The sequence below is a fragment of the Salvelinus namaycush genome, chromosome 22, assembly GCF_016432855.1.
Source record: "Salvelinus namaycush isolate Seneca chromosome 22, SaNama_1.0, whole genome shotgun sequence".
Taxonomy (NCBI): Eukaryota; Metazoa; Chordata; class Actinopteri; order Salmoniformes; family Salmonidae; genus Salvelinus; species Salvelinus namaycush.
Window position 1 is genome coordinate 4,438,479 of NC_052328.1, and position 24,021 is coordinate 4,462,499.

The following is a 24,021-nucleotide window of genomic DNA, read 5'->3' on the forward strand; positions in this document are numbered from 1 at the left end:
ACAGCACGTATATTTATGTTAGCTCACCACCAAATACAAAAAAGGACAGACATTTTTCACAGCACAGGTAGCATGCACAAAGCCAACCTAACTAACCAAGAACCAACCAAACTAACCAAGAAACAACTTCATCAGATGACAGTCTTATAACATGTTATTCAATAAATCTATGTTTTGTTCGAAAAATGTGCATATTTCAGGTATAAATCATAGTTTACATTGCAGCTACAATCAGAAATTGCACCGAAAGCAGACAGAATAATTACAGACACCAACGCCAAATACCTAAATACTCATCATAAAACATTTCTGAAAAATACATAGTGTACAGCAAATGAAAGACAGGCATCTTGTGATTCCAGACAATATTTCCGATTTATTAAGTGTTTTACAGCGAAAACACAATATAGCGTTATATTAGCTTACCACAATAGCCAAAAACACAAGCCATTTCCCAGTAGCAAAAGTTAGCGATCGTAACAAACAAGCAAAAGATATATAATTTTTGACTAACCTTGATTTTCTTCATCAGATGACAGTCCTATAACATCAGGTTATACATACACTTATGTTTTGTTCGAAAATGTGCATATTTAGAGCTGAAATCAATGGTTATACATTGTGCTAACTTAGCTACTTTTTCCCACTATGTCCGGATTTTTTTCTGACACTTTTTCTGACACACATATTCTGACCAAATAGCTATTCATAAACATAACTAAAAAATACATGTTGTATAGGAAATGATAGATCCATTAGTTCTTAATGCAATCGCAGTGTTAGAATTCTAAAAAATAACTTCATTACGACATCCAGCTTCGGTATAGCTAGAGTACCCAAAAGTTGGGCGCCGACGACTAGTTCACATGTACGACAGATATATGAAATAGCATCATAAAATTTTTCTTACTTTTGCTGATCTTTCATCAGAATGTTGGACAAGGGGTCCTTTGTCAAGAACAATCGTTGTTTGGATTTAGAACGGCCACTTTCCCTCTCGATTTAGCAAGGACACTAGCCAAGTGGCGCGAATCTCTCCATCGTCAACATTTACATTTACATTTAAGTCATTTAGCAGACGCTCTTATCCAGAGCGACTTACAAATTGGTGCATTCACCTTATGATATCCAGTGGAACAACCACTTTACAATAGTGCATCTAACTCTTTACTCTTTAGGGGGGGGGGGGGGGGGTTAGAAGGATTACTTTATCCTATCCTAGGTATTCCTTGAAGAGGTGGGGTTTCAGGTGTCTCCGGAAGGTGGTGATTGACTCCGCTGACCTGGCGTCGTGAGGGAGTTTGTTCCACCATTGGGGTGCCAGAGCAGCGAACAGTTTTGACTGGGCTGAGCGGGAACTGTACTTCCTCAGAGGTAGGGAGGCGAGCAGGCCAGAGGTGGATGAACGCAGTGCCCTTGTTTGGGTGTAGGGCCTGATCAGAGCCTGAAGGTACGGAGGTGCCGTTCCCCTCACAGCTCCGTAGGCAAGCACCATGGTCTTGTAGCGGATGCGAGCTTCAACTGGAAGCCAGTGGAGAGAGCGGAGGAGCGGGGTGACGTGAGAGAACTTGGGAAGGTTGAACACCAGACGGGCTGCGGCGTTCTGGATGAGTTGTAGGGGTTTAATGGCACAGGCAGGGAGCCCAGCCAACAGCGAGTTGCAGTAATCCAGACGGGAGATGACAAGTGCCTGGATTAGGACCTGCGCCGCTTCCTGTGTGAGGCAGGGTCGTACTCTTCGAATGTTGTAGAGCATGAACCTACAGGAACGGGTCACCGCCTTGATGTTGGTTGAGAACGACAGGGTGTTGTCCAGGATCACGCCAAGGTTCTTAGCACTCTGGGAGGAGGACACAATGGAGTTGTCAACCGTGATGGCGAGATCATGGAACGGGCAGTCCTTCCCCGGGAGGAAGAGCAGCTCCGTCTTGCCGAGGTTCAGCTTGAGGTGGTGATCCGTCATCCACACTGATATGTCTGCCAGACATGCAGAGATGCGATTCGCCACCTGGTTATCAGAGGGGGGAAAGGAAGTCAACAAAGTCAGAGAACGGAACACGGCAAAACTCCCGAAAAAATTTCAATAATCTGATTAAACTATATTGAAAAAAAATACTTTACGATGATATGGTCACATGTATCAAATAAAATCAAAGCCGGAGATAGTAGTCGCCTATAACGGCAGCTAAACAGAAGGCAAATCCAGGTACCTCCTCGCACTCTCCAGAAAACCGGAAATGGGGGACACGTCATACAAAGAGCTTGTATTCCACTTCAGACCAAGAAAAACACTCAATTTCTTCTCTCACCGCCTCTTGACATCCAGGGGAAGGTCTATGAAGTGCATGTATACTAATACGTATCATGCCCATTTATAGGCAGGAAGTAGAACAGAGCCTCGATTTCAGACTTTCCACTTCCTGGTCAGGAAGTTTGTGCCAAATTAGTTCTGTTTGACTCACAGATATAATTCAAACGGTTTTAGAAACTAGAGAGTGTTTTCTATCCAATAGTAATAATAATATGCATATTGTACGAGCAAGAATTGAGTACAAGGCCGTTTAAAATGGGCACCTTTTATCTGGCTACTCAATACTGCCCCTGCAGCCCAAACAGGTTAACTTCCTGACTGCTGTCTTGAGATGTTGCTTCAATATATCCACATCATTTTCCATCCTCATTATGCCATCTATTTTATGAAGTGCACCAGTCCCTCCTGCAGCAAAGCACCCTCACACCATGATGCTGCCACCCCCGTGCTTCACAGTTGTGATTGTGTTCTTCGGCTTGCAAGCCTTGCAAGCATTACTTTCTACTTTTGTACCTGTTTCCTCCAGCATCTTCACAAGGTCCTTTGCTGTTGTTCATCTCTGTTGTTCATCTTTGCTAGATTCATCTCTAGGAGGCAGAATACGTCTCCTTCCTGAGCGGTTTGACGGCTGCGTGGTCCCATGGTGTTTATACACTGCTCAAAAAAATAAAGGGAACACTAAAATAACACATCCTAGATCTGAATGAATGAAATATTCTTATTAAATACTTTTTTCTTTACATAGTTGAATGTGCTGACAACAAAATCACACAAAAATGATCAATGTAAATCAAATTTATCAACCCATGGAGGTCTGGATTTGGAGTCACACTCAAAATTAAAGTGGAAAACCACACTACAGGCTGATCCAACTTTGATGTAATGTCCTTAAAACAAGTCAAAATGAGGCTCAGTAGTGTGTGTGGCCTCCACGTGCCTGTATGACCTCCCTACAATGCCGGGGCATGCTCCTGATGAGGTGGCGGATGGTCTCCTGAGGGATCTCCTCCCAGACCTGGACTAAAGCATCCGCCAACTCCTGGACAGTCTGTGGTGCAACGTGGCGTTGGTGGATGGAGCGAGACATGATGTCCCAGATGTGCTCAATTGGATTCAGGTCTGGGGAACGGGCGGGCCAGTCCATAGCATCAATGCCTTCCTCTTGCAGGAACTGCTGACACACTCCAGCCACATGAGGTCTAGCATTGTCTTGCATTAGGAGGAACCCAGGGCCAACCGCACCAGCATATGGTCTCACAAGGGGTCTGAGGATCTCATCTCGGTACCTAATGGCAGTCAGGCTACCTCTGGCGAGCACATGGAGGGCTGTGCGGCCCCCCAAAGAAATGCCACCCCACACCATGACTGACCCACCGCCAAACCGGTCATGCTGGAGGATGTTGCAGGCAGCAGAACGTTCTCCACGGCGTCTCCAGACTCTGTCACGTCTGTCACATGTGCTCAGTGTGAACCTGCTTTCATCTGTGAAGAGCACAGGGCGCCAGTGGCGAATTTGCCAATCTTGGTGTTCTCTGGCAAATGCCAAACGTCCTGCACGGTGTTGGTGCTGTTAGCACAACCCCCACCTGTGGACGTCGGGCCCTCATACCACCCTCATGGAGTCTGTTTCTGACCGTTTGAGCAGACACATGCACATTTGTGGCCTGCTGGAGGTCATTTTGCAGGGCTCTGGCAGTGCTCCTCCTGCTCCTCCTTGCACAAAGGCGGTGGTAGCGGTCCTGCTGCTGGGTTGTTGCCCTCCTACGGCCTCCTCCACGTCTACTGATGTACTGGCCTGTCTCCTGTTAGCGCCTCCATGCTCTGGACACTACGCTGACAGACACAGCAAACCTTCTTGCCACAGCTCGCATTGATGTGCCATCCTGGATGAGCTGCACTACCTGAGCCACTTGTGTGGGTTGTAGACTCCGTCTCATGCTACCACTAGAGTGAAAGCACCGCCAGCATTCAAAAGTGACCAAAACATCAGCCAGGAAGCATAGGAACTGAGAAGCGGTCTGTGGTCACCACCTGCAGAGCCACTCCTTTATTGGGGGTGTCTTGCTAATTGCCTATAATTTCCACCTGTTGTCTATTCCATTTGCACAACAGCATGTGAAATGTATTGTCAATCAGTGTTGCTTCCTAAGTGGACAGTTTGATTTCACAGAAGTGTGATTGACTTGGAGTTACATTGTGTTGTTTAAGTGTTCCCTTTATTTTTTTGAGCAGTGTACTTGCGTACTATTTTGTACAGATGAATGTGGTACCTTGAGGTGTTTGGAAAATGCTCCCAAGGATGAACATACAATATTTTTTTCTGAGGTCTTGGCTGATTTCTTTTGATTTTCCCATGATGTCAAGCAAGAGGCACGGAGTTTGAAGGTAGGCCTTGAAATACATCCACAGGTACACCTCCAATTGACTCAAATGATGTCAATTACCTTATCAGAAGCTTCTAAAGCCATGACATACTTTTCTGGAATTTTCAAGCAGTTTAAAGGCACAGTCAACTTAGTGTATGTAAACTTCTGACCCACTGGAATTGTGATACAGTGAATTATAAGTGAAATAATCTGTCTGTAAATAATTGTTGGAAAAATTACTTGTGTCATGCACAAGTAGATGTCCTAACCAACTTGCCAAAACTATAGTTTGTTTACAAGAAATTTGTGGAGTGGTTGAAAAACGAGTTTTAATGAATCCAACCTAAGTGTATGTAAACTTCCGACATCAGCTGTAATTATTACAGTAGATTGCTATCCTTCCAGTCACCTCTGCTATCTCCAGGCCCCAGGATCCTGGGGCGGCAGGTAGCCTAGTGGTTAGAGTGTTGGACTAGTAACTGGAAGGTTGCAAGATTGAATCCTTGAGAAGACACATTAAAACTCTATTGTTCTGCCCCTGAATAAGGCAGATAACCCCCTGTTCCTAGGCTGTCATTGAAAATAAGAATTTGTTCTTAAACCTCTCTAGGGTACGTGAGACGGTAGCGTTCCACCTCTTCAACAGCCAGTGAAACTGCAGAGCGCCAAATTCAAAACAACAGAAATCCCATAATTAAAATTCCTCAAACATACATGTATTTTACACCATTTTAAAGATACACTTGTTGTAAATCCCACCACAGTGTCCGATTTCAAAAAGGCTTTACGACGAAAGCAAACCAAAGGATTATGTTAGGTGAGTGCCTATTCACAGAATAACACAGCCATTTTTCCAGCCAGAGAGGAGTCACAAAAAGCAGAAATAGAGATAAAATGAATCACTAACCTTTGATGATCTTCATCAGATGACACTCATAGGACTTCATGTTACACAATACATGTATGTTTTGTTCGGTAAAGTTCATATTTATATCCAGAAATCTGACTTAAATTGGCGCGTTACGTTCAGAAGTTCCAAAACATCCTTTGATTTTGCAGAGAGACACATCAATTTACAGGAAAACTCATAATAAAAATTGCTAAAAGATACAACTGTTATGCATGGAATTTTAGATGCACTTCTCCTTAATGCAACCGCTGTGTCAGATTTCAAAAAAGCTTTACGGAAAAAGCAAACCATGCAATAATCTGAGTCGGCGCTCAGAGCCCAATCAAGACACAAATATATCCCCCATATTGTGCAGTCAACATGTCAGAAATAACATTATAAAAATTAACTTACCTTTGATGATCTTCATCAAAATGCATTCCCAGGAATCCCAGTTCAACAATAAATGTTTGTTTTGTTCGATAATGTCCATCATTTATGTCCAAATTCCTCCTTGTTGTTCTCGCGTTCAGTACACTTTCCAAACTCACGACGCGCGGGCAAGTCCAGCGGAAAGTACGGCAGAAAAGTTAAAAAAGTTATATTACAGTCCGTAAAAACATGACAAACGAAGTATTGAATCAATCTTTAGGATGTTTTTAACATAATTCTTCAATAATCTTCCAACGGGAGAATTTCTTTGTCTTCAGAAAAGCAAATGGAACGGGAGCAAACTCTCATGTGAACGCGCATGGTCAGCTCGTGGCTGCTGGCAGACCTCTGACTCATTCCCCTCTCATTCGCGCCAACTTCACAGTAGAAGCATCAGACAAGGTTGTAAAGACTGTTGACATCTAGTGGAAGCCTTAGGAAGTGCAACATTACCAATATCCCACTGTATCTTCAATAGGAGCTGAGTTGAAAATCGACCAACCTCAGATTTCCCACTTCCTGGTTGGATTTTTTTCTCCGGTTTTTGCCTGCCATATGAGTTCTGTTATACTCACTGACATCATTCAAACAGTTTTAGAAACTTCCGTTTACTCTGGACATGCTTTTCATCCGGACGTGAAAATACTGCCCCCTAACCCCAAAGAAGTTTTAACTGACTTGCCTAGTTAAATAAAGGTATACAAAAACATATCCCTTTAATGTTCTGTTTTATTACTACATCAAATGCAGAATAACTGGCACAGATCCAGAATTTCTACCAGAGTGGCAAAGAAAACAGCACAAATCTTGGCACGCAACTTACTCCCCATAGATTATCATTCATCTGTAATAGATACATGCTTGCCCTCTGACTCAGGTTTATTGTTGAGGTTTTAAGTGCTGTGTCACCCCCGGTTGCTCAATCATTTTGCTGTGTTGTGTTTTACTCTGTGTCTGTGTAAAACCTGTTTCTGTCTCTGGGTTCTTTCTCTGTCCTGCAGCTGTCTCACTGGCTCTAGCCTTGAATGGAGTCTTCACAAACACTATCAAGTTGATCGTTGGCAGGTAAATACATCATTGCAGTACACCAACTGGACTCAAAAACTGTTTGGGGAAGGTTGAATTATATATCAATGAGTACCTTAATAAAATTGGCATTCACCATTCAGTTATGCGGTGTGGCACTTATTTTTATTTATTTCATTTTTATTTAACCGTTATTTAACTAGGCAAGTCAGTTAAGAACAAATTCTTCTTTACATTGACTGCCTACGGGACTCCCAATCACGTTCGGTTGTGATTTAAATAATTAACTAAATGCCTTGACATGTACTTAAAGTAAACTTTAGGTGGCATAACTTTAGCGATTGATTGAAATGTCTTCTTCCTTTTCTCTGCAGACCCAGGCCAGACTACTTCCAGCGCTGTTTCCCAGATGGACAGGTGAATGTTAAGATGCTGTGCACCGGAGAACCATACCTGGTGTCAGAGGGACGCAAGAGTTTCCCAAGCAGCCACTCTTCTTGTGAGTATCAGTCAGTCAGCAGCCACAACACTGTCGATCAGTATGTTTTGGGGATCAGTTTGAGCCAGGCAAGGCACAGGATCCCTAATCCCAAAACTGGTTCTGTGTAAGTTCTCAGAACATCGGTGAGGTTGTAGCAAATGTTCTCATGACACAAAAACTGTCCAGTTGTGCTGATCATTATATAATGTTTGTATAAACATTCGCCTGACGTTGCAAGAACGTTCCCAGAAAACGTTACGTCTGTTCTTTAAAGGTTCTCAGAAAGTTTCATTAGGTTGTGGGAACATTGTGGGGATATCACAAAAGATATGTTCCCAAAGCACCAAAACTCTCCAGTTGTGCAGATGACTATACCATGTTATTTTAGTGTGCAAAAAACACATTTCATTAGGTTGTGTGAACATTGTAGGGATTTTACAAGAGATAGTTTCCCAAAACACAAAATCAGTCTACTTGTGATGACATTCTTAAAATGTTTGAATCAGGGTGCACAAAACACTCCCCCAATGTTCTTAGAATGGTTTTCATATGTTCCCAGAATGCTACAATTCACTTTTGAACAGTGGTTTCTTTCATGTGTTAGTGTTATCTTACTGGTGTTAGGTTCTAAACAAACAGACGACTAGTAAAAAGCTCATACCAATTTTATTCACCCACTGGGTCAAACAGCCGCCAAGACAAAAACATGATTACACAAGCACATATATTTATACCCTCCTACTAGAAGGAGTCAACTCTTTGCACATCTAGACAGCCAATACATCTCTGCTGCTAGTCAGGAACTTAATTGGTTCCTCTCACTGGTGTAGTCACGGCTCTGCCTCATGCTAGAACCTTAATGGGAATGGAAGTATATGTGTGTAATAGGACTTCTCACTTCACCCGACCTGACTTCGGGACAAATTCCTCACTCCTCCCTAATCCATGGCTGTCCTACCTTATCAGTGACTGAAACCAGACTGTTGCCTTTTGCCTCCCTCCTTAAGAACCATGGTATATATCAATAACATGTTTGACAGAATCTAAAATTTCTGTAACTTTTTCTTAGAAAAAAATATTTGGTGATCAAAAACATTTTAATGTTTGTGGGACATTATCATCCTAATGTTAACTCAAACCCTAACCAGGGTTTTCTCAGAACCAATTTAATCGAATCCAAAGACGATTTGCTGAATAATGTTTAGGGGAACGTTATTGAAAAAATCATGTCATAACGGCACACTATAACTTTATGAGAGCTTTGTGGGTGCTTTGTGGGTGCTTCTTGTTATGGGTGATGTAATTAACATCATCAACATTAGCAGGACGTTCCTGTAATGTTTTCTCAGAACCATTTCTATTGCTCTCACATTTTGTTGCGGCAGAATATTCTGAAAACATTACTGATAAATTGTGTGATTACATTACCTGAAAACCTAATGAGAACGTTTGGGGAATGTTCTGTGTTTGTTGTGAAAGATTTTCTGGACAACATTTTTGTGAACGTTAGGAGAACATTCAAGAACATTCTTTGAATGTTTTTGGGGTGTTTATTATCCTAATTTTAGTTATAACCCTAACTAGAACTTAATAGGAATCTTAGCTTGTCACGACTTCCTCCGAAGTTGGTCGCTCTCCTTGTTCGGGCGGCGTTCGTCTTCTAGCCATCGCCTCTCCACCTTTCATTTTCCATTTGTTTTGTCTTGTTTTCCGCACACCTGGTTTACATCTGCTCATGATTACTATGTGTATTTAGCCGTCTGTTCCCTCCATGTCTGTGTGGGGTATTGTTTATTGTCTAGGTTGGCACGCTTCCGGCTGGTTTGCCCTGGGTTTTATTTGTACCCGTGATTTGTGGCAGCCGGTACTTTGTACTTGGTTGTTGTACTTTGTGCTGCCTCACTTGTTCTTTGGGCATTTGTTTTTGTGACGCGGTTGCATTCTGTTCTTACAAATTGCCTCAGTAAAGTGCTTCTTTGTTCACTCATCTCTGCTCTCCTGCGCCTGACTTCCACCAGCTACACCCAACGCATGACATAGCTAATGTTTTAGAAATGTCCCCGGTTTGCTGGGATCACATAATGAGTAGATATTTGGGATGCAAGAGGATTTTTAGATCAATGATTCTGTGCAGTCTGACTAATGTAGTCAATCTCAAACATTCCTCTGTCAGTAGTGTCACAAGGACACCTTGCATTACACCTAAAGGCTGTATTACAGTAATCCAAATGAAATGGAAAGGTTTTTCCTTCCATGTATCAAATCATCCTATGGATGCCTCGAGACAGGATCAATGTCAATTTTGGATACATCCCAAATGGCCCCCTATTCCCTACATAGTGAACTACTTTTGCCCAGAGCCCTATGGGCCCTGGTTAAAGGTAGTGCACTATAAAGGGAATAGGGTGTCATTTGGGGCATCTCTTATGACTCAGTCAACATCAGTCTCACAGTGACAATGTGAGTGTCTTTTCTATTGCGGAGTCACTCATGGTACTGTATTTAGTAATTACTCTGAGCAGTACTGAAGATATACTGAGTTGTTATTCAATTTGAGTTTTGAGTACTTGATTTGGCTACTGAGTTCTTATTAGATTTGCCGATCCTGGCCTGGACTGAACCTACAAAGAGTCGTCCTCATTTGACTGCGTTGCTTAGGTGTGTATTAGGTGTAGATTACTGAGCTAAAAGGTAGAGCTGCTGCTTTCAAGGAGCGGGACTCTAACCCGGAAGCTTATAAGAAATCCCGCTATGCCCTCCGACGAACCATCAAACAGGAAAAGCGTTTGGACTAAGATCGAATCGTACTACACCGGCTCTGACACACGTTGGATGTGGCAGGGGTTAAAAACCATTACAGACTACAAGGGGAAGCACAGCTGACAGCTACCCAGTGACACGAGCCTACCAGACTAGCTAAACTACTTCTATGCTCGCCTGGAGGCAAATAACACTGAAACATGCATGAGCGCACCAGCTGTTCCGGAAGACTGTGTGATAACGCTCTCCACAGCCGATGTGAGTAAGTAAGACCTTTAAACAGGTCAACATTCACAAGGCCGCAGGGACAGACGGATTACCAGGACGTGTACTGCAAGCATGCGCTGACCAACTGGCAAGTGTCTTCACTGACATTTTCAACCTCTCCCTGTCCGAGTGTGTAATACCAACATGTTTTTAAGCAGACCACCATAGTCTCTGAGCCCAAGAACACTAAGGTAACCTGCCTAAACGACTACTGACCCGTAGCACTCACGTCTGTAGCCATGATGTGCTTTGAAAGGCTGGTCATTGCTCACATCAACTCCATCATCCCAGAAACCTTAGACCCACTCCAATTTGCATACCGCCCCAACAGATCCACAGATGATGCAATCTCCATTGCACTCCACACTGCCCTCACCCACCTGGACAAAAGTAATACCTATGTAAGAATGCTATTCATTGACTACAGCTCAGCATTCAACACCATAGTCCCCTCCAAACTCATCACCAAGCTCAGGACCCTGGGACCTAACACCTCCCTCTGCATCTGGATCCTGGACTTCCTGACGGGCTGCCCTCAGTCGGTGAGGGTAGGCAACAACACATCTGCCACGTTGACCATCAACACGGGGGGCCCTCAGGGGTGTATGCTTAGTCACTTCCTGTACTCCCTGTTCACAAATGACTGCGTAGCCGTGCACGACTCCAACACCATCATCAAGTTTGATGACGAAACAACGTTGGTAGGAGGAAGCCTATAGGGAGGAAGCCAGAGACCTGGCAGTGTGGTGCCAGGACAACAACCTCTCCCTCAATGTCAGCAAGGCAAAAGAGCTGATCGAAGGGGCGAGCATGCCCCCTTCCACATTGATGGGGTTGTAGTGGAGCAGCCCCTTAGGTGGCTGAAAATATTTGGCATGGGCTCTCAAATAGGCCTACAGCTACACAATTGAGGGCATATTGACTGGCTGCATCACCGCCTGGTACGTCAAATGCAAGGCACCGGACCGCTAGGCGTTTAGAGGGTGGTGAGAATGCTCCCTGCCATCCAGAACCTCCATATCAGGCGGTGTCAGAGGAAGGCCCATAAAGACTCCAGCCACCCAAGCCATAGACTGCTTTCCCTGCTACCGCACGGCAAGCGGTACAAGTGCACCAAGTCTAGAACCAACAGGACCCTCAACAGCCTCTACCCCCAAGCCATAAGACTGCTAAGCAAAACTGCTAAATAGCGAATCAAAGGGCTACCCGGACAACCTGCTCTAACGCTCTTGTACTGACTCTATGCACACACTGGACTCTGCACACACACACAAACATACTGACACTGACACCCCAACATACACATACACACACTACATACGCCCACACAAATAACATGCGCACACATGCATAATATGGTCATAACAATCAATCAATCAATCAAATGTATTTATAAAGCCCTTTTTACATCAGTCGATGTCACAAAGTGCTGTACAGAAACCCAGCCTAAAACCCCAAACAGCAAGCAATGCAGATGTAGAAGCACGGTGGCTAGGAAAAACTCCCTAGAATGGCCAGAACCTAGGAAGAAACCTAGAGAGGAACCAGACTATAAGGGGTGGCCAGTCGTCTTCTGGCTGTGCCGGGTGGAGATTATACCGGTGTGACGGTATTACCGCCACACCGGCGGTCACGAGTCGTGATGGAAGTGAAATTCCATGTGACTGTTTAGTCATGGTAATAAGGCTTCTCCAAAATCTGATGCTGCTGATGGTCATTATTAGCCTACCAAACTTGCTAACTGCCTGGTACTCCATGCTCTATTGTCTCTCTAATCACTCAAGAATCTAATCAAACACTTCATGAGAGCCCATGAGCTCATGTTGCGCAACATTTCTATAGACTATGCAATTCCGTGAGAAAACAGAATCAAATCAAATTTAAAAAAATTGGTCACATACACATGGTTAGCAGATGTTAATGCGAGTGTAGCGAAATGCTTGTGCTTCTAGTTCCGACTATGCAGTAATATCTAACAAGTAATCTAACAATTTCACAACAACTACCTTATACACACAAGTGTAAAGGAATGAATAAGAATATGTACATATAAATATATGGATGAGCGATGGCCGAACGGTAAAGGCAAGATGCAGTAGATGGTATGGAGTACAGTATATACATATGAGATGAGTAATGTAGGGTATGTAAACATTATATAAAGTGGCATTGTTTAAAGTGGATATATTACATCCAATTTGTAATTATTAAGTGGCTAGAGATTTGAGTCAGTATGTTGGCAGCAGCCACTCAATATTAGTGATGGCTGTTTAAAACTTATTCTCAATAGGGGGTGCTATTTGCACTTTGTAATAATTTCGTTCCCAAATTAAACTGCCTCGTACTCAATTCTTGCTCGTACAATATGCATATTATTATTACTATTGGATAGAAAACACTCTCTAGTTTCTAAAACCGTTTGAATTATATCTGTGAGTGAAACAGAACAGGAGTTGGAGCACTTTTCCTATGAGGATGTGAGAATGCTGAATTCTGCAAGCTGTTTCCAGGTCAGTTTATTCATTTGCCTGTCTTCTATTGGCTGAGATGCACTGCATACGTCTTCCCCTGGGTGTCAGCGAATAGTGAGAGTTGAAATGGGGTTGCTAGGCAGAACTGAGAGGTTATAAATGGCCTGGGAACAAAGTGTACGGCCTTTGTTCACTTCGCTCTGACGCAGGAAGGACATCTGGCTGTGGCTCTAGAACGCTCCGGTTATAGGCCTTAGATATATCCGGTCATGTTTTTATTCGTTATAGGTGTTAAAGACATCATAATGTTGTTATATTAAACCGAGTTATATCAGTTTATATCGGTATATTACGATTTTCGGATATTTATTTGCCCTGCGTTTTATTGAGTCGGACACGTCTTTGCCACATGGCTAATGTTTACAGCTAATTCCAACGTTGAAGGCGACAATCTACAACCGAGCAACGATTCTTTTGGACTAAGGACACCTTGCCCAAGATTCTGATGGAAGCTCATCAAATAGTAAGAAGTATTTATGATGTTAATTCGTTGTTCTGTTGAAAAATGTAAAATGCATAGTCCGCCATTAATTTCGATGCGGTCTCGCTTTAACGCACGCTGTAGATCGTAGTAACGTTAATTTAAAAAATCTAACACAGCGATTGCATTAAGAACTAATGTATCTTTCATTTGCTGTCCAACCTGTATTTTTTAGTCAAGTTTATGATTAGTTATCGATTAGATTAGGTGCCTCTCCAAGATGGCGCCGGACAGATTGCTTGAAGTTTGCCTACTAATCACATTGTATAACCACGATTTGTGCCGCTACATATGCACATTTTCGAACAAACCCTATATGCATTGTGTAATATGATGTTACAGGACTGTCATCTGAAGATGTTTATGAAGGTTAGTCAAAAATTATATATCTTTTGCTTGTTTGTTACGATCGCTAACCTTTGCTGCTGGTAAATGGCTTGTGTTTCTGGCTATTGTGGTAAGCTAATATAATGCTATATTGTGTTTTCGCTGTAAAACACTTAAAAAATCTGAAATATTGGCTGGATTCACAAGATCTTTGTCTTTCATTTGCTGTACGCTGTGTATTTTTCAGAAATGTTTTCTGGTGAGTATTTAGGTAATTCACGTTGCTCTCTGTAGTTATTCTAGTCGCTTTGGTGAGAGTTGTGATGGTGGCTGCAATGGTAAACTATGATTTATACCTGAAATATGCACATTTTTCTAACAAAACATAGGCTATACAATAAATATGTTATCAGACTGTCATCTGATGAAGTTGTTTCTTGGTTAGTGGCTATTTATATCTTTATTTGGTCGAATTTGTGATAGCTACCTATGCAGGAAAAAAATGGTGGAGTAAAAAAAGTGGTGTCTTTTGCTAACGTGGTTAGCTAATAGATTTACATATTGTGTCTTCCCTGTAAAACATTGTAAAAATCAGAAATGATGGCTGGATTCACAAGATGTGTATCTTTCATCTGGTGTCTTGGACTTGTGATTTAATGATATTTAGATGCTAGTATTTACTTGTGACGCTATGCTAGGCTATGCTAGTCAGCTTTTTTACTGATGGGGGTGCTCCCGGATCCGGGATTGTGTGGAATTAGAGGTTAACAGTCTGATGGCCTTGAGATAGAAGCTGTTTTTCAGTCTCTCGGTTCCAGCTTTGATTCACCTGTACTGACCTCACCTTCTGGATGATAGCGGGGTGAACAGGCAGTGGCTCGGGTGGTTGTTGTCCTTGATGATCTTTTTGGCCTTCCTGTGACCTTGGGTTGTGTAGTTGTCCTGGGGGCAGGTAGTTTGCCCCCGGTGATGTGTTGTGCAGACCTCACTATCCTCTGGAGAGCCTAGCAGTTGTGGGCAGAGCAGTTGCCGTACCAGGCGGTGATCTAAAAAGTTTGATGTGATGTAAAAGAGTGTTTCTCTACTACTAAGAGAGGCTAACTACAGCTGACGTATGACGTAAAGGTAACGTAAGGGTAATGGCGGACTGAAGGGATTTATGTAGAGCACCTCAAGATAAAACATAATATTCGAAATATCTGCTAAATTAGACTAAAATATTAGCACTACTTAATCTGGTGAGTGATAACCTTCAATCTGGACAATAACACAAAACAAATCCTAAAACTAGAGACATTTATCGACAAATATTACGAAAACAGGCAACAACCAAACATGACGGAGAGTAAGACAGGGGAACCGATTACTAAACGAAAACGTGACTCTTCTACAGACACTGATGACTTAATATTCTCACCACCGGGAATGGTAAAGGTCGAAACCGATCTGTTAAAATCAATAAATGACAAACTGGGTATACTTGAATTAGTTAGTAAGGATATAAAAGAGTTGAAGGCAAGCCTAGAGATGAGTGATGAAAAAGCTGCGACATTGGAGAAGCAAACACACGCGCTAAAAGGGACAGTCAATAAGATTGAAACCGAAATGAATGGAATTAAAAAGGAGAACACCGTTCTGAAGGAAACCTTACTAGACATACAAACTAGATCCATGAGAGAGAATTTGGTACTTACAGGTATCCAAGAAAAAGAAGGAGAAGTTCCTGAATCTATAGTTAGAGAGTTCCTCCTTACAGCGCTTCAGATTCCACGCGAAGTTATCGACAAAATCCAACTTGAACGCGTTCACCGCTTCGGACAGAGAGGGCAGAGGTACGAACGCCCAATCGTTGCCAAATTTGCTTCATTTAAAGATAAAATAATGGTTAAAAGCCTGGGTAAAAGACTTGCTGGGACCAAAATTGGCATGAATGATCAGTTTCCAATTTTCAAAGAAAATAGATTAAAAGCGAAACGAGTAGCTCTCGTCGTTGATAAACTATATATTGATAACCAGTTGTTCAGAGACACAAAGACTACTCCATGGTTATTTTAAAAATTACAAAGTTCTCATAGACGAGGGAAATAAACACAATTCAAGCCCGGTTACTGATTGTAACAATACAATAAAAAATATAGCTTTTCTATAAATCTTCACATATAACTAATTGAACACACAAGCACTAATTCAACATAGTGAAGATAAAAACTAAGTAAACAGAAGGCACAGTATGTGTGGATGGTATGGTTTGTGTTTATTTTTTATTTTATTTGTTATGTTTGGAAAGTTGAGTGAGTGAGTAATGAAATGGTTGCATATCCCAGAGCCAATGTATTGCTGTGAGCCGGGTATGAGAGGGCTTTCAATGTTGTTCAGATGATGGATATACCTTTATAATGAATTATACGTCTTATTTATTTATTGTCCTATCATGGAGAACTACATTTTTTATTTATTTTTTTATAAATTATATCTAATTATTTATTATCCTATTTTAATGGTACGGTCCATGGCACTATACCCTAGACACCCACCTGAATGACCCAGATACTAAGGAGAAGTCCCTAACTGTTTTATGTGCCCGCTGTAAGCGGTCTGTATGCAGCTAAAATGAGGTCAGAGACCAAGAGCAGCACTGCCCCCTCAAGATTCTGAGCCTGCTTGGCAGGGTTGGTCCTGCAAAGCCAAAGCCCCATAAAGGGAGAGCATAATATACGGAAATATAAGGAAATTCTCAAAGCTGCTAATGAGAACCTTGACGACCTTGTACCTAGCCGGTGGGGATTCCGGTGGGGTGCCCCCACCCAGGCAGTGGCAGTGCTGGCAACACTAGCTGCAGTAACCCATGGGGAGGGGGTCACACTCGGACATTCAGAGAGGGGGTATATTATTGTGGCCCTGGCGGCACAAAATCATAGTCGGACTGCATGGAGATGCGTGGGGACATGGTCATGACGGGTGGCCGTATTGTGGGTGTTTCAGGAATAAGGTGTACATTTGACCTCCATTATCTAGGATATGACAATGGTAAATAAATCTCTCAATTTTTGCTAATTTTTTGTGCGGTCTTGCAGGCCTTCTCATGCAGCTGCAACTGCAAGTGCATTTGTAAATCATGACCCATCTTGAGTTGGGCTCTGGGATGGTGCAATTGTTGAGAAAGTGAGCTTATGGTTGTGTGGGGGTAAGGGCTGAGTGTGTGTGGGTGTATGTGTGTATCCCACAACTGTTGCGAAGGAAGAAGTAAAAGATGTTAGGGACAATAGAGGATGATCCACAGATATATATAATACAAATCGAGGTGAGGGCAATGGAAATGCATATGGTAATTGATCTTCTTCAATTCGGTAAATGGCACTGTATGCTCTTTTCAAAGAATGGATCCCAGTCAGTTCAGGGCTATGGGATACAGGGGGTCGAGGGTGGTCTACCGGGCATTGGGATGACAAGCCATCTCGAGATGAGGCCTTTTAGCGGGTGGAATAGTAGGGACCAATTGGAGGTTTACTTAGTAGAAATGCAAATATCATGGTACAACTATATAGACACTCAATCATTATGTTACTTTTTAATAGTACGTTTACAAAAATATATTCTGATTAAAAGAATGAAAGGTGTGTCTCATTATGGTAAGTGGTGAAATAAGTATAGCCAGTTACAATTGTAATGATTTAGCAGATAATAAGAAAAGACGATCAGTATTTACCTGGCTAAAAGAGAAGGATTATAATATCTATTGTTTACAGGAAACCCATTCAACAGTTTTAGATGAAGTTTTGTGGAAAAAGAACTGGGGGGGCAAAATATATTTCTCCCATGGGCAAAGAAATTCAAAAGGGGTGATGGTTTTAATTAACAATAATTTTGATCCAAATGTGCAAATTGTCCAAACAGATCCTCAAGGTAGATGGATTATTTTAAATATGTTATTGGACAATAAACAAATATGGCTTGTTAACCTATACGGTCCGAATAATGATGATCCAAGCTTCTTTGAAAATATATATAAGAATTTATCAACTCTACAAGCAACACTAGACTCTATTATTATAGTGGGAGATTTTAATACGGTCTTAAATACCTCTATAGACCGGAAAGGAAATCACACTACAAACTATCACCCTCAGGCACTTAAGGAAATCATGAATGTCATGGATATATTGGAATTAGTGGATATATGGAGACTTAAATACCCTGATTTAATGAGATATACATGGCGGAGGCTGAATCAAGCTAGTCGTCTTGACTACTTTCTTATACCATTCTCTCTGGCACCAAAAGTTAAAAAAGTGTTGATAGGGGACAGAATGCGGTCGGATCATCACATAATTGGCATATATATTTCTCTTACAGAATTTCCACGTGGGCGAGGATATTGGAAATTTAATCAAAGTCTACTAGATGATAAATTGTTTAGAACTAGGACAGAAGATTTTATAACTGACTTTTTCAGACATAACATAGGTACAGCAGATCCCCTTATTGTATGGGACACTTTTAAGTGTGCCTTTAGAGGCCATGCAATTCAGTACTCATCTATAAAACAAAGGGAATTTAGATCAAAAGAGTCCATATTAACAAAGGAAATTGAAGGACTAACAGTACAGTTAGATAGCAATAAAAACGGTACCATAGAGGCACAGAATAAGTTAGAGGAAAAACAAAAAGAAATGGAGGAACTTATTCAAGAAAGATCCAGTGTAATATATTATAAAAAATAAAGCGAACTGGATGGAATATGGGGAAAAATGCACCAAATTCTTTTTCAATCTTCAATATAGAAATGCTACCAAAAAAAATGTATTAAAACTTGTTACAAATGATGGAGTCACGCATGATTCACCAAATTATATTTTGAAAGAGGAAGTAAAGTACTTTAAGAATATGTTTTCGTTTCAGGCTCCTCCATCTCCACTAACTGAAACTAATTGTATGGATTTTTTTCCTATTAATAATGTAAAATTAACATCTGTACAGAAAGACTCATGTGAAGGCCAAATTACAGAGGAGGAACTGCTTGATGCAATTGGGGCCTTTAAGGATGGGAAAACTCCAGGGCTGGATGGCATACCAGTGGAAGTATACAAAACTTTTTTTGATATACTCAAAGGACCATTATTAGCTTGTTTTAACCACTCCTATATAAATGGTAGATTATCAGACACGCAACAAGAAGGTCTGATATCGTTATTACTGAAACAGGACCCAAGTGGTATATATAAAGATCCAGTCCAATTAAAAAATTGGAGACCTCTTACACTTCAGTGTTGTGATGCAAAAATCCTAGCAAAATGCTTGGCGCATAGAATAAAAAAAGTTTTGTCAGATATTATTCATCCTAATCAGACAGGTTTTTTACATGGACGATACATTGGAGATAATATAAGGCAAGTACTGGAAACAATAGAACACTATGAAATATCGGGGACACCAGGTCTGGTTTTCATAGCTGATTTTGAAAAGGCTTTTGATAAAGTACGACTGGAGTTTATATATAAATGCCTAGAATATTTCAATTTTGGGGAATCTCTTATAAAATGGGTTAAAATTATGTATAGTAACCCTAGGTGTAAAATAGTAAATAATGGCTACATCTCAGAAAGTTTTAAACTATCTAGAGGAGTAAAACAAGGTTGTCCACTATCGGCATATCTATTTATTATTGCCATCGAAATGTTAGCTGTTAAAATTAGATCAAACATTAATATTAATGGATTAGAAATCCGTGGCTTAAAAACTAAGGTGTCATTGTACGCTGATGATTCATGTTTTCTTTTAAAACCACAACTAGAGTCTCTCCACGGCCTCATAGAGGATCTAGATACCTTTGCTATCCTCTCTGGATTAAAACCAAATTATGATAAATGTACCATATTACGTATTGGATCACTAAAAAATACACATTTTATATTGCCATGTAGTTTACCAATTAAATGGTCTGACGGAGATGTGGACATACTCGGTATAAAAATCCCAAAAGAAAGAAATGATCTCACTCCAATAAATTTTTATAGAAAGTTAGCAAAAATAGATAAGATCTTGCTACCATGGAAAGGAAAATACTTGTCTATTTGTGGAAAAATCACCCTGATTAACTCTTTAGTCATATCACAGTTTACCTATTTGCTTATGGTTTTGCCTACACCTAGTGACCTGCTTTTTAAATTATATGAACAAAAAATATTCCATTTTATTTGGAACGGCAAGCCAGATAAAATTAAAAGGGCCTATTTATATAACGAATATGAATTCGGAGGGCAGAAATTATTAAATATTAAAGCATTAGACCTCTCACTAAAGGCATCAGTCATACAAAAGTTATACTTAAATCCAAACTGGTTCTCTAGTAAATTGGTACGAATGTCTCATCCTATGTTCAAGAAGGGCCTTTTTCCCTTTATTCAGATTACACCTGCTCACTTTCGGTTGTTTGAAAAGGAAATAATCTCCAAAATATCCTTATTTTTTAAACAAGCCTTAGAAAGTTGGTTGCAATTTCAGTTTAATCCACCTGAAAGGACGGAACAAATAGTACAACAAATATTGTGGTTAAATTCAAATATAGTAATTGATAAAAAAACTGTATTTATCGAAGAAATGTTTAAAAAAGGTATAATTTTTGTGAATGATATCATAAATAGGACTGGTGGAGTTATGTCACACATGCAGCTAACACAGACATATGGAAATGTCTGCTCTACCCAAAATTACAACCAATTAATTGCAGCATTACCACAAAAATGGAAGAGGCAAGTAGAAGGGGAAAAAAGTAAGGAACTTGTATGTCGGCCCTGTATTAAAGAACATAAATGGTTAAAGAAAAGTGTGATAAATAAAAACATATACCAATTTCATTTAAGGACCAAAAAACTGACAGCTGTGCCATATAAATTGCAAAATAGTTGGGAAGAGATTTTCGATGTACCCATTCCATGGCACATGGTTTATGAATTGATACGCAAAACAACGCCGGATTCAAAACTTCGAATTTTTCAATTTAAATTACTGTACAAAATTCTTGCAACTAATAGAATGTTATATATATGGGGTATACAATCTTCCCAGCTCTGCAGATTCTGTTGTGAGGAGGCAGAGTCATTAGATCATTTATTTTGGTATTGTCCATATGTAGCTCGTTTTTGGTCACAGGTCCAGGAATGGCTGAAGAATTGCAACATTTGCCTAGAACTAACGCTACAGATAGCAATACTGGGGGATTTGAAAAGCCATAGTCAATCAATCAATAATATAATAATTATTTTAGCAAAAATGTTTATTTTTAATTTACAATCTGTAGAAGCTATGAGAATAGGAAGGTTCAAATCTTTTGTGAAGCATCACAGCACAGTTGAAAAATATATGGCAAATAAAAATCCGAAATGGATGATGTTGGAAGATAGATGGGAAGGGTTGAGTGGAACTGAAGGGTGGGACTAATAACAAGATAAACAATGTAGGGCATACGGGATCTGTGAAATGTGTATAGGTGCGGAGCTTTTGTGAAATAGCACAGTTACAAGTGGAAATAAAATTGGATGGACAACAGAAATAGAGGAAGGACTAAGAACAAACAAGAGAGAACTATTATAAAGTAGTCTGTGTCTGTAAAATAGGTATAAGATGTATAAATTGAAGGTAAAAGCAGAAGTGTTTATTAGTTTACTCCAATTGGGGGAGCGGTGGTAGGGTTGCGGGGAATAATAATAAAGGTATATTCTTTAAAAAAGTATGTATGTCTATATAGGTATGTGTATGTATATATGTATGCATGCGTGTATGGATATATATATTTACCCAAAAAAATATGGGGGATTGGAAATGATGCAGACAATTACATTGGAAGCAACATTCTTTCCGCAATATTAAGCTGATCCACCCCAAAAAAAAAAAAAAAAAAAAAAAAAGAGTGTTTTTGGTGACAAGCCAAATTTATTCAGCCTCCTGAGGTTGAAGAGGCGCTGTTGCGCCTTCTTCACCATGCTGTCTGTGTGGACCATTTCAGTTTGTCCGTGATGTGTACGTCGAGGAACTTAAAACTTTCCACCTTCTCCACTCCTGTCCCATCGATGTGGATAGGGGTGTGTTCCCTCTGCTGTTTCCTGAAGTCCACGATCAGAATGATGGCCTCTATTAAAAAGAGGAGGATCCCATCAGCTTTCTATAGGCTAGGCCTACTATATTTATTTCTCAACCTTCCCAATATTAAGCACATTGCTTCCCTTTAAAACAGGAGTATAGCCTACCTGGCTGGTATGAAAATGAACCACGGTAAAAGCTTCCTCCATTTGAGTTGAGTTGAGTTTATTTTTACAGGGACAGTGCACATTAATCAACGTTTCAGTAAAAGTGCCGGTTTTAGCCAGCCGGCTAACCGCAGTCCCTGGGCAGGTTAAAAAACAATTACAATATAGACAATCATTGAGCAGTGAGCACACGCAGAGCAACATAGGACAAACAAGACATAGCATACAGACAGAGCAACATAGAACAAATAGCAGCAAGACAAAAATCATAAAAGCGTTTCCACACCTCACAAGCTACAGACAACAGACAACATGGACAGCGACAATACTCAGCTGGGTATTATGTTCACAATTCTGATTGACCTTTAGCCATGTCTTCATGCATTTTGTTAAAGTGTGATACGTGGTGCAGTTATGTGTGTCTGATGGCAGTGTATTCCAGACATGGGAAGCTCTCACAGAGAAAGCGGATTTACTAAAGTTGCTTTTCCTTAAGGGAACTATACAGTCACCTCTCATGGCACACCTTGTGGATCTGCTGCCATATGTTTGGGTTTTCTGTTTAACAAAAATATTTGATTATGTGCATAGATGACATGTATTTTCTTTCCGGTACCCCTGTTTCGATACAGGTGCATGATAATGGTCCATTCTAAATTTCACACATGTATTGTTTAGTATATGTAAAGACAAGATGAAATCAAAAATAGTGTAATGGGTGAGAATATTTGCCTATCACTTGTGAATTATATATTATCTCTTGTGAATGATGCCCAGTTTAAGGCAAACTGTGCATGCTTTTTCTTTGCGACTTTTTCATATCTAGTTGCACACCTCATGTATCCTAGCTCATGGGTCTATATGTTTTGATAAACTTTGTGTCACGACTAAAGTGACCAAATAACATCTTAAAATGAAGCATATTAATCTGCTTTACAATGGGTGTAGAGCCTAACTGTTTGGGGAAGATCATTTTCACAATAAAAATGCACGTTTATAATAAAACATTACATGCATAATGTGGTCACTTTGAGAATGGTGTTTTCCTGCTTATGGAACATTCTCGCTTATAGCCTACTGCCGGGTGCGCATTTCTGCACAGCGACAGATGGTGTAAGTGTGAAGAAATAGCTTAAAATGTTGATAAACTATTAGGCTATGTTCTATGTTCTCATCTGTTGCATCAGGCTAATTGCTTAAAACATTTTTTTTAAGCGAGTGTTTGTATTAATTTGGGATCAATCGCATCCCACAACTGTCCCAGATTATGTTGGGAATATTTAAAAGGCATTCGATTTGGGGGGGGGATTACGGCCACATAAAGGGGATGCATCTGAGAAATTTGAGGCATTATCAAGTGCTTGTCAAATTTTGAATGCGAGACTGACAAAGAGTGTACAACCTCAGCAAAAAAACAAAGCAGAGCTCATGCCTTTCATGCAACTTTTTCAAATCATAATTAGAGTCGCATCACCCAGCATTAGAATGTATTAAAAATCAAATAATATAGCCCAACATTTTTATCACAACAAAATTAAGCATATAAACACAGCATAAAAAGAAACGTCCTCTCACTGTCAACTGCGTTGATTTTCAGCAAACTTAACATGTGTAAATATTTGTATGAACAAAACAAGTTTCAACAACTGAGACATAAACTGAACAAGTTCCACAGACATTTGACGAACAGAAATGGAATGGAATAATGTGTACCTGAACAAAGGGGGGGGGTCAAAATCAAAAGTAACAGTCAGCATCTGGTGTGGCTACCAGCTGCATTAAGTACTGCAGGGCATCTCCTCCTCATGGACTGTACCAGATTTGCCAGTTCTTGCTGTGAGATGTTACCCCACTCTTCCACCAAGGCACCTGCAAGTTCCCGGACATTTCTGGGGGGAATGGCCCTA

General features: G+C 40.6%; 1 protein-coding gene across 1 annotated transcript in view; it reads left to right on the forward strand.

Annotated features, from left to right (window-relative positions):
- Window positions 1–24,021, forward strand: part of plpp4 (phospholipid phosphatase 4) — a gene marked incomplete at its 5' end in the record, with an annotated part of 108,319 nt that overhangs the window by 77,037 nt on the left and 7,261 nt on the right. Inside the window, 2 exons of the mRNA XM_038960108.1 lie at window positions 7,000–7,063; window positions 7,399–7,523. Of these exons, the coding sequence (XP_038816036.1) occupies window positions 7,000–7,063; window positions 7,399–7,523 (189 nt within the window). The remainder of the gene's footprint in view (window positions 1–6,999; window positions 7,064–7,398; window positions 7,524–24,021) is intronic.